Source organism: Dermacentor silvarum, chromosome 5 (assembly GCF_013339745.2).
Source record: "Dermacentor silvarum isolate Dsil-2018 chromosome 5, BIME_Dsil_1.4, whole genome shotgun sequence".
In the NCBI taxonomy this organism is placed as follows: Eukaryota; Metazoa; Arthropoda; class Arachnida; order Ixodida; family Ixodidae; genus Dermacentor; species Dermacentor silvarum.
The window spans coordinates 32,980,320-32,992,732 of NC_051158.1; the positions used below are offsets into that span (position 1 = coordinate 32,980,320).

A 12,413-nucleotide genomic window follows, 5' to 3' on the forward strand; every position below is an offset into this window, starting at 1 on the left:
TACAGAACTTTCGATTGTTTTAATAAATGATATGACAAGTGCATGTGCCGACTTCCTGTGCCAAGCAAAAAACAGTGCGCGCTCTGCTGTTTGCCATGCAATCACCCCCCCTATACCTGCTCAGAGAGACATCCATAGTAGACAGACTAGAACATGCCACAGGCTGGGATGCAAACATACGGGTATACATATACATACTTCACTAAAAATAATGCAGGATCTCTTTTCTACATTGCACCAAGATATAACGAGTTTTAAGCACCGTACAGACTAGGAGGACAGAATATAATGCCAAGAGCAAAAAAGAAAAAAAAAAAAGAAAAACAAAGTTCTAAAAACCATAGATTGAGATGAGGACAGTGGCCACTCGTGGATTCAGTGTGTGGAAGGGGAGAGCGAATGGTTGAGCTGCTTAAAAGTGACCTCACACGTTCGGTTGCTTCCGCAAGTCAAAACAGTTTACAGTGAAAATGCAAGTTGAGCCTTTCCTTAGTGCCACATCTAAACTTATCTAAACGAACGTTATCCATTTCAATCTGAACTTCTGCCATACGTTATGCTCTGCTTTATATATAAACCACGTGGTCTGTGCCACACTACTTAGAAGCCATCGGTAAAGGAAGACTTCAAGATAGCACAGGAGAAGATTTGGAAAGAAATTCTGCAATTCGTATAGCTCGATTTTCTTTCGGCATTACAGGCGAAATATTTTTCACGGACACAAGCAGTTCCTTAGCTTTATGTACAATCGGCATCAGAAGCTTATGGGCAGTGGGATCTGAGAAAAAATTAATAGCTGTTTCCATGGCTTGGGTACATAGCCTGGTATTTGAAATTTCATCATATACAGTCAACTTTTCTTATAATGAAGTTGCATCTGACACTAGGGTACTTGAGATTTATCAAATATTCGTTAAGCACATATTCCTTACACACTGAAATCAGCGAGAAAAAATATAATTTATATTGTTATATCTGATGATTCGTTATATCTGTGTTATAACAAGGCTCAACTGTACTAGTATCTGTAGGCAACAAAGTATTTTTACGGTTTTCCTGGGTACGGCCACGAACTGCTCGGGAATTCAACATTGTGTTAGATTTCACGGTCCGAAAACTTTCGATGTTGACTGTATATGTGCTCCACCTTTTCAAGTGTGTGCAACGTGAAGCTTTAGGCAAATAGAGAGAAAAAAAAAAATCGGGCAAAGCAAATGACACAGCTAGGTAGCTGTCTGTGCGGACAGAAAGGATGCTGCGGATATCTTCGAGACAGAAAAGTACACAAGCAAATTTAGGGGCAGGCTGAAGTCTAAGTTCTAAGTGCGCCCCGACGGCACTGTTTCCACGAACAGAGACTTGCCAGAGGATTGTTCTACACGGCTGCCCGAGTGGCCAAAGGTCAGCCTAATGAGCTGCAACCAAGAATAAACACGGCTGCAGCGAAAAGGAATGCATTCAATACAAAGCCGCACTTGTGCCAACAGCCTCATGAGCTTCGGACGGAACAACATGGCATACATCTCGCCAGACAACCTCAGTAACCTGGATCAGAAAAAATAAATAAAAATAAAGATATCTCACTCCACAGTACACTCCCTTAAACCACCTCCAACATCCGGCGATGCAGAGAGCCCAGATCTGGTACTAGAAACACGCGAGCATGTGGTCGACAGTACCATTGGCACTGCCTGCTGGCAATCGCCGGCTCGACTGTCCTGATCAAGCAGGTCTGCTGGCTCTAGCCATGGATGCTCAAAAGTGGGCACCCGACTTCTGCACCACATGCTCACAACATCGCCGACAGTGCCCGTGGTTATCAGCAGACGACACCGGCCCGCTGTCAGCCATGCGCTTGCATATTTCTGTTAACAGATCTGGTGTGTGCATAGCCCTCGTCAAAGTTGTCAAGGCCACACCACAAAGATCGAAACTGCAGCTGGGCTTTAAAACTCCCCAGAGCTCTCAAGGAGAAAAACAAGATTTTTGCATCAATCTCTCTAGCTTTTGTGCAGTGGGGCAAGGAACAGCAGGCCCATGAACTGCAGCCAAGGATTAATCTCTGCTGCACATATTGTGGCCCATACACTTTTGACGAAGGCTGCAAGTGTGATCCGGGCAGCAGAGAAACAAAATAGAGACCTACGTGGCCTTGCTTTGAGCCACAAGCACAAAAAAAAAAAAAAAATAAAGTACAGCACACTTAGAACAAGCAGGAGAAAACACACACTATATATTAAATATAAATACACATCTTCCTCTACTGACATCAATCCTTCTGTCAAGATCCATTGAAAGGAAACTATATATTCCGTTTGTCTTGACAGGGCTTAAACGAATAGGTGCACTTTCTAACCATGCACAAAAGTGCACTAGGCTACAACGAAACAGACAACTGAGCAGGGTACTACTGCTTATATAAGGAATGCACCACCATCAAGATACGTTAATCTCGGGCGTCATCAGTTGCATCAACGACACACCACACCGTGCTGATTTGTTTCTGGTACAGTGCAAACAGATATCAACCTTAACTCAATGCAGCTTAACACCGGATGACAAATCTTGAGAGCTCAACACTCACTCATACTCATGAAGCTGAAAAAATTACAATTGCTACTGCTAGTGAAACAATTTGTAGTTAGCACTCGAGGACAGGGTCAATGTGTGCTGCAAGAAAACGGGGTACAGTACACCAAACCTAACCCTACGTAAAAGCTCTGCACTTTTTTTTCTTTTTTGCCTTAAAACAAGCCTTCATGCGACATGTAAGTGCAACACCAGCAAAGCTTTCATGTGGCACCGTCAACCTGATTTCGATGTTCAATAGAAAAGTACAAATTTGAGTGCTCACATTTTTTTTTCGGGAAAACTCGTTCATAATGGATAGTAGGGAATGCACATAGAATCTTGGGCTACGTATACAGGGACCACATCTAAGCATCATCGATCACCAGGGCTAACATTACAAAAAAGACAAACGCTCTCTTTAAATCTCGGCTTTTTTTTTTCTTGGTTTGCGAAGAGTATTTTATCACACAATAAACACACACACACACACAAAATGCAACCGATCCGACACCTCGCAAGCGAGTGCTGCAAGGGTATTTGAAAATGCACTGCACACTGCACGTGCAGCACCGATGCTGTAGCGCAAAAAGTTGCTATTTGCCAGACGTTGCAAGTTGCACTGAAGTATGCACAACACCCAAGATCACCACATACAAATCACAGAAACAACACCAAGAAAAAAAAAGAACTAACGATGACGTACATATTAAAATGATGCTACATTTTCGGCGAAATCCTCAACCACGCAGCCATCGGCAACAAGTTCACTTTGTCGCGACTTAAACCTGAGAAACCTGCAATAGAACGCAATGTGCGCACTCGATGCCGTGGCGACGGCAACACACACAGCATTCCTTTCAGAAACGTTTGTGGAAGACGCACTTCATTCGCTCACTTCTCCCAGCCGTTTAAAAAACCTAGTGGTAAAAATCTTTCACCGTGCAAACTTCGTTCCTCCCTGTAATACTACTTTGGACAATCACCATGTACTGTTTCTCCTCTCGTATCCAGTGCAGTCATGTTGGACCAAGTGCCAAGTTTACTTAAACTTCACAGAAGACTTCTGGCACCTTTCTGGCGAACATGAAGCTTTAAAAGTGTTCTGAAAGACTTTGTACGGGAAGGCCTGGCCGCCCACGTGTGCCCTCAAATTGCTTGTCAAGCTCAACAAACCCTAGATGTTAGGCTTAAGACGACCTTGACGTTAAGCCTAACAAGACCTTGACGTTAAGCCTAACAAGACCTTGATGTTAAGCCTAACAAGACCTTGACATCAAGCCTAACAAGACTGTGACATCAAGGCTAACAATTGCAACAGTACGCACACGACATTCATCTGTAATGGGCACATGAGTGTTGTCAATTGCGAAAATTGCCGATTGTCTTCAAAAAGATGCAACGAAAGGAGCATATGGCTCAACTAGCAGGAAAGCTCTTGTATATCCACACGAGCTGTGAAAGCAGAGTTCCTTCTAAAGAATTGCTTATTTTATCCGAGTATGCAGCAAGAACATTGTTTGAATAACATTTTGGTTGTGGATTAAGAGCTGCAAGAAGAAGCTGCATAATAGGCAAAGCCAATGAAGAAAGAAACTTGAACACAACAAATACACTTTTGCAGCCAACACATCACAGTTGTTCAGATGCAAATGCTCATTCCGTCTTAACTTTCTCTTTCCTAAACATGTACAACAACAAATTGTATGGCAGAAATCTCCGAAACACTAGAGTGCAGAAAGGGTTATGTCAATAAAAAGTACTAATAATAAAAACGATAACGCAATAACTTTTTCCTCCTGCAGCTACAGTAGAGATGTGCGTTGAAAGAAACTAAATTCAACACAATGGTGATCGCAGATCTGTGTTTATAAAATTCAAAGAAAGAAAGCCGTCGGTACAAAAAGAAAAAAAGAAAGAAAACTGTGCAAAGCGACGGCAGCAAAAATGTACATAAAACACCAAGCAATAGAATATCATTAAGTGGTTCAAAACAGTTCGTAATCTCCGAGTGCAGGTGACGTCCTCTCCAAAGTATGCAAGGACATTGTGTCGCTGCAGCAGACGACAAAAGTGCCATCGTCTACCACTGTTCTCACTCGCCATCTTTTTTTTTTTTGTTTTTGGTGGGGACGGGCTGTGCAAAAATGCACCTCACGATTCCGTGACGTCGCTGAACATGAACGGCACCACAAAGTCGTCCATGTTGGGCATGACGAAAATCCTCTGTCGTACATTTTTTTTGTGGAGAGACAAGAAGAAAGACAGCATCAATATACCGATTACTGTACCAACATAGCGACACGAAACAATGTTAACAGCATGATTAAACACGGCCATTGAACTGCTGAAAGAAAGTGAATGACCGTTCCTGAACACTGACATTTCCGATTGTTCACTAAATGTACCATGAGAACATAGGCTGACACACATTGCAAAGTTACCTCTTTGGTTTACGTGCATGAGCACAAAACGTTAAAATGGCAAAACAAAAAAATTCAATACTATGTTTCAATGGAGATTACATCTTGTAACAGAAATGCTGTCAAGTTTTAATTGGAAATAGAACTTTCATAAAACAGACGCAAAAGAGTGCTGCATAATTATGATGCATGAGATTTGTACATTACCCTCGCTGTATATATTTGTGCCCATGAAAAAAAAAAGAATATAATACAACAGTGGAAAGAAAATATTACCACAAATGAACTTAATCAATACTGTAAAAAAAAACAACAACAAAGAAACTGGAGTTGCTAATCACACACAAAAAAAAAATCAGGAGTGCTCTTTTTTAAGTCCCAATTTTACCCAACAGTAAAATGAGGCGCTTCCAGGGCGCTCAAGTAACATGTGTGGCAAGTTATTTTCTTGCAAGACGGGTAACAGTGAGTAACTCATTCGCTGCACTTGCACTGTCAAGGTTACTCAACAACCCAGCTCGTGCCTGAGGCAGGTCACGTGACAGCCTTCACATGCAAGCTCAGCCAACTCACCTGGAATTCGAGGAAGAGCATCTTCTCTATGCGCTCCTGTGACCCGGGCGATGGTGACCTCCTTGGCTCCAAGCTTGGGTCTTGCCACCAGCTGCATCTTGGGCAGCGTGCGGAAGCCGTACCTACGTGTAGGGTACAGCAAATGCAGGACAGGCTCAGAATTTTCACGTGCCACTTAGAGTCAAAACCTCGTTATGGATTATGACAAGCTAATATACATAGCAAATTGTGATTTTTACTGAAATTTACATCGGAACCCATGCATTTAAGAACTCTGTCTTTAAATGAATATAACGAACTTCTGTTTTCATTCAGAATGAAGATTTATCAATAATTTTTGCATAGATCAGGGCAAATATCGGGCACTGTGGGATGCTCCCTGTACCTGAGCGAGTGCTGCTTGCACTCGCTTTTCACCCGGCGGCAGTTCACTAACCGAGCCAGATGCTGTGTTGGGCAGCGTTCCCTCGCTTATCTTTTCTGGCTATCACCCCTTGCACGCACTTGATCGGCTACTTGCTGCGACTACGTTGTGGAATCGCGCAGCAGCGGTGCGCTGGAAGCTGAAGTCTTTTTTTACCCCCCTTTCATTTAGAACGCTGGCAGTGATGCATCAATGTGGTCAATGGCGTACTTATCGTGACCCTGAGCAAGATGACCGGCACTCTTGAGCAGGCGCGACTAGCCCATGCGCTGCGTCTAAAAGCATGCGAGCTCACGGCATTTTGAGCAAGATCACGGCTTGATAAGGACGCTCGCTTCATGCACGCGCCACGGCGAGGGCCTAAATGCCGCGTCACTCGTGGGTGTCTTAATTAAAGGCGTGACAATTGTGCTCTTCCACAATTGAGTTTTGGTTTTCGAAGTGATTTTGTGCGGTATTTATCGCGACACAGAATATAGCAACGTCAGCTTTCTGGATGTCTGGTAGAGGTTATGCTCGTATGACTTGCTTAAAATATTGCATTAGGATCAATCTTCTTGACTCTGAGCCAAGCACGCCGTCTTGGAGCAGTGCCAGTAACGCCGTTGTGCGTAGACGCCGACATGTCCAGTGCCAGTGCATGCGAAAGTGACCGAGAATATTACTGGCAGCATTTTGGAAAGCCTTTGTGTGGTCATGTGTGGCCAGTGGGCTTTTATTTTCTTGATTTCGCTTATCACGAAACTTCGTTTATTTAGAAATGTTTTCCGGTTTTTACAACTTCGAGTTAACACGGTTTACTGTATTTTGATGTATTTAATATTACAAATGTTCACTGTGTGTATATATAGCTGCAACTGATACCGTTGCGCTGTTTTGACGCCGTCATTTGCATTTACCTCCACTCATTTTTCAACAGGAGGTGCTGCATCAGCCGTGTGCTATGGGACCTGCTTTCGAATAAACACCCATGCATGTATTTTTTTACAGTGTAACTAAAATTCGATTTGCTTTGAATTCTACGAGCGACCACCCTAAAAAGCACGATGCCGAGGGCTGGCAAGCAGCACCAAACATGCTGGTAGCTCTGGACACACCAAAAAAAAGCTCACCAGACGCGGTCTGTAGGAGGAGGCGGGATGTTGAGGGCCACCGTGCCCACCAGGTGGCTAATCTCGACGGTGAGCACGAGGGGCGTGTTGGAGACCTCCTCCATCTTGCGCTTGATGTAGCGATTCTCGGTGGCCTGCTGGAAGTAGCGCGACTGGGCGATCTTGTCCACCAGCTCCAGCAGCTTCTTGCCCGTGCCTGTCGCGGAGCTCCTGCGCATGCGTCACGGCAACGACAAGTCACGCTTCGCACTCGGCGGCCCAACCATAATTGCAGGAACGGGGACAATCCAGGCCGGCAAGCTGCCAGGTCACACGCTCCCGTGGCTGACAGATAGATTCTCCCTCTTTTGCTTCGAAACGAGATGTCCGCACAATCTCCTGCTTAACTGAGAAGGCAGCCGCCGGCAGACGGATGGCGGTATGCAATTTGAATTACAGCTGATGTAACTAATTGTAATGTTTGGTATGTAAAACTTGTGCCCTGGGCCAGACATTGGTAGCTGGTTCGAATTGCCTCAAAATTCTAATTTGCGAGCTCTCAGTTGTGGGGTCTCACATATGCTCTTGGGACAAAGGAACGACAACACAGTAGTGCAAACAATCAAAAGGGCATTTATTGCACCTTTCATGCACTAATGCACACTAGCCGAATTACAACAAATAGAACATTCACACGGGTGCACGACAAATCAAGGAAGTCCGACTCACCGCGACCCGATAGCGAGCGAATACGTTTGCCCCATGCTACGACACCATCGCCCAGTCATTCACGTGTACAGTCATGTGAACGGTGGCACGCTCGAATGATCCGTGTTCGTCCATACCAGTGTCCTGCTCTTAGCCTCGCGCGACGGTCGCGCGAAGCGGGCCGGCGCACGCGTGAAGGGTTTGTGCGTGTTAGCCGCTGATCCCAAGCCCAAGAGGAAGCGCCCTCGACCTTGCTCTCCCAAGTCACCCCGCCGTTCGGCAGCGCTAGCATCGCGACACTCGCGCCATCTCCCGCAATGCGCCGCAACCACCACGACCGCTGCCGGGCTTAGCCACACGGAGAAGCCGGACTACAGGAGGCATGCGGGGAAAACAACATCAGGGGACGTGTGAGAGTCGCGCATCCCCACACAGTGTAAATAAGGAAAAGCATGTGGCGTGCATGAAAGAACAAAAACGAGTTGGCGTTGAAGTTGAAACTACGATGAACGGGTTGGAGGTCAGCATGACATCTGATATACTTTGCGGTAGTGCAGACATTTAAGTAATGTTGACTTGTGCCCCGTTAGCATGGCATTTTGCAAGTGAATTATGCCACATGCCAACAGCACTTCCCTTGGCATGCAAGCACTCCCATTGTTGGGAATTCAAAAGCCACTCATGTAAGCTGTGGAAGAGTCACATCGTGCACTCTGTATTAACACCGTGGTTGTGATGTCACATACGCCGTGGCTTCTTAAGGTTTATGCTGGAGCATGACTGTGAAACAAGTCGCCGACCGATTATTCGGACACCGATAATTCAGACATGCTTGATTATTCGAGCAGCTCTGTGGCACTGCCACTAGCCCCATACTTAATGCATAAGGACAACTGAAATTTCAAGCACCGTACAGCGCGCCATGCGATAATACGGACTCAAACTGCATGAATTCGGCCACCAAGTCGAGCAGAAATAACAATCATTTCGTTTTGATACATTGCCGGCATGGTCCTCGGCCATGTCACCAGTGCCTTCTCGAAACCAAAACAGGCGAAGCTTAGTCAATCTAGTCATTGCCCTATCTGTAGCGACAATGTGACAACGGCGAAGGTAAGGGCCAAGGATTCGTAGCAATGCCTTTCATTTGATTCCATCCCACTCCGTACACGGTGTATGTGTACTGTACTGTGTACTGTAAAAGAGACGACACAGACGCTCTTTTTGCTGCCAGTTTCGGTTTCAAGGAGCCTGCCAAGGGGAACTAATTGTTCGCGTGGCTCCCACATGAACTCCGCTATTCAACATTTTGATCGTTGGGATAGGTTGTGTCGAGGACGGGCTCCAAAGTACTCATTTGCTGTAGCCACCTATTGTTGATAATTAGAAAGTTAATTAGTGTAACTTCGCTAATTACGCACTTAAGTGCTGAAATTGCTCTGTATCTAGAGGCCGCCAATCCATACACTCGAATGATAAAGATAACGTGACCAAGATATATATTTTTCTAATTTTAAAAATTTGGTCCAGCTAAAAAAAAAAAAAAAAAACACCCTGTATATGGCGTCTTTCACTGCTGCCACAAGAAGGCGATGCAGATACCATAACAATTTCTTTTTTGCATGCATTTTGTACAATTTGCAGTGCTCCATCTTTCAACAGCTTCGAAACGTTATCAGGAGCAGAATTCATTTTATTCTAAATCTTGACACAACATTAGTCAAATTGCGCAATGAGCCCAAATTCTTAAACTTTACGAGATATCTTGAAGAGTTGTCAGTTGTCAGGACACATCAACGACAATGGCTGACGGCAGCATGGTGATTGACTATTACGAACCTATTTTTGTCAATTACTATTACTATGATGGCTATCACATTGACAACCACAGTGGACAACATGACAGCACTGCGCTGGCCGACAATGATGATGGGTGCACATATCAAACCCCCGAAATTCAATATGAGGTGGGGGCAAACACGAGTTTTCTTCTTTTGGGGCTTCTGCGAAGGAAACATGATGATGATGATGATGACATCTGTGATACGAAAATTGGCTAAGTTCATGCAACATCTATTGCTGTCAAGCACAGAAGCCAGACAACACACGTCTCCGAGAGCCGCCCAAAATTAATTTCGCAGGACTCTCAATAAAGTTGTTCAATCAACCGATTAGCACTCACGGGTCTCGAGAGATGGCGCTCGACTCCCCCTTGTCAGCACCAGCTGCCTCGTCGTCCGATGAGGAAGCGGCACTCTCGTCGTCATAGGCATCATGGTTTATGGCAAGGCTGCACAAAGAAACGTCACGTGATGTTTACATGAACAGCAAGGACCCTCTCACACAGCACATGTTGTTTGCTCTTAGACAGTAGCCACATGGAAAGTATTTTTGATGTGTTTTTGGTACGGCATCACCCGGCATAGCGGTGCACATTTCACACTGCACAAAGACAGGAATGTGTTGCATGTGTTCTTAGCATTTATCAAGCACATAGCAATCGCAACGATGTTATTAAGTGGTAGGACCCGAATGTGCTAATGCTGGATGACTAGCAACAAGATCCATCAAAACATGCTTTACGTGTCGGCTGCTTCAGGTATGCTTTTGCACATTATGTACTACAGTGAACCGACTAGACGCAACAACATGACTTCAATAAGAGCCTATTTCAAACTTCAGGTCCTGCTTTGTAAAATCAACAGCCTGCTTCCTTGATGACTTGGAAAAGTTACAAGGCCACATCCACGGTATATGTGTACACGGTGTACAGACAAAAGCTCAGATACAGTTGAACCTTGTTAAAACGAAGTCACATCTGAGAAGAAAATACCTTTGTTATGTCCAATATTCTTTATAGGCATGTTTTGGTTACATGCTGATATTGGTAAAAAGCCCTTTAGAGCTACTTTATTATACCCAATAATTCGTTATATTCATGTTTGTTATATCAAGGGTCAACTGTAGTCACTTCTGTTAATGGTATAGGCACTCCTGCACGCGTTGCATAAGCTAGTAGGTCATACTGATCACAAAGGCATGAAATATCAGAAGACTGCTCCATATGTCAAAAGCACTGCACTGAACTGCTGGGAACAGGCAATGCATTACACTGAATTGCACATGCTGCTTTGGTAGATGAAGAATCAATGATGTTGTTCAGCCAAATCTTGACACAATTTATCTGATTCTGCTGGACCAGGTGGCATTAACTCCAAGTTCCTAAAAAGAACCTCTGCATATTCATCTATTTTTCTGTCTGAACTTTTTTTTGCGATGTTTGCAGTGCTGCATCATGCCTAGCGATTGGAAGGTAGGGAAGGTTGTTCCCATATTTAAATCGGGTGACATAAATTCTCCCTCAAGTTATAGACCAATATCATTGACCGATGTACCGTGCAAGCTCATGGAACATGTAATTTATTCGCACCTCATCAGTTTTCTGGAGTCTAACTCGTTTTTCACAGAAAACCAACACAGTCTTAGAAAGGCTTTTCTTCCCGCAAAACTCAACTTTTGTCGTTCGCTCATGACCTGTGCCGTGCTATTGATAATTCCCTAACCATAGATCGTGTACTTACGGATTTCGAAAGAGCATTTGAATCTGCCTCACATTCCGTTGCCGTCAAGCTTCAACATTATAAGGCACTAGTCAGGCCGAAACTGGGGTACGCGTGCTCCATCTGGGACCCAAGCCAGGCAACACTAACTGATATTGTTAGTGAGAGGGCCTGCAGTTTCGCAAAAAAATAAATGTGCGAACCTTCCACAACGACACCGGTGCGCGAAACGAGAGACGCAACACGCACCTCTGCATCTCCTCAGTCTGTGAGCGCTTGAGCCGCATTAGGTTGAGCTTGGTGCTGAGGGTCATGTAGAAGGCCCCGTTGTAGGTGACGTCCATGTCGACCCAGACGCCCCGCTTGTCCACCATGGCCTCCGAGGTGCGCCGTATGTACGGCAATTGCGAGCCAAGGTGGATGTCCGTCACCGTCAGCTCCTCCATGAAGAACGGAACCTGGCAACCCAGACGTTTCGTAAAAATCCGAGCTGACGAGAAGACGCAAGCTTGTCAGTACTGTGTGTATCAGTGTAAGTACCCCTTCAGTCACAAATTATGATCGACTGTCGATAAATGTGTGAAATTTACACAATTTTCTGCCGAGGTGGTGGAGACTCCGTTCAAAACAAATCAAGGTGGTAGAATGACTGTGTGCATTTTACAAGTCATCGTAATTACAGAGTAACTGAATATCTTTGATGTACTGCCAGTAATGTTAAGTGTCTTCATACAAAGACTTGAATCACCCGCTCGAATTACTAGACAGGAAAAAAATATTTCGCAACTGCTACCGAAATGCTCGACTTCAAGCCATCAAACATAGTAGTGCGTTCACCAAAGCAGTCGTCTGTAGCGATACATTTCACCAAGAAGTAAAATGGAGGTACTTTAGGTAAATAGAATGTTCAATTAACCCACGATCTTTTTTTTTGCCATTTCTGTACAGTGGTGGCCAATTACTTGCCACCACTGTACAGAAATGGCAAAAAAAAGGTCACATACACAAATGTGTACGCCGAGACTGAAGGGGACAATGTAACAAGGTAATGAGGCAGGTAGAAAAG

General features: G+C 44.6%; 1 protein-coding gene across 1 annotated transcript in view; it reads right to left on the minus strand.

The window, feature by feature from the left end:
• LOC119453261 (testis-expressed protein 2-like) overlaps positions 1–12,413 on the minus strand; it is a 43,778-nt gene continuing 31,365 nt past the window's right edge. The window contains 6 exon segments of the mRNA XM_049667675.1: positions 1–4,794; positions 5,565–5,600; positions 5,602–5,686; positions 7,101–7,310; positions 9,970–10,077; positions 11,597–11,805. Of these exon segments, the coding sequence (XP_049523632.1) occupies positions 4,723–4,794; positions 5,565–5,600; positions 5,602–5,686; positions 7,101–7,310; positions 9,970–10,077; positions 11,597–11,805 (720 nt within the window). The 3' untranslated portion in view covers positions 1–4,722.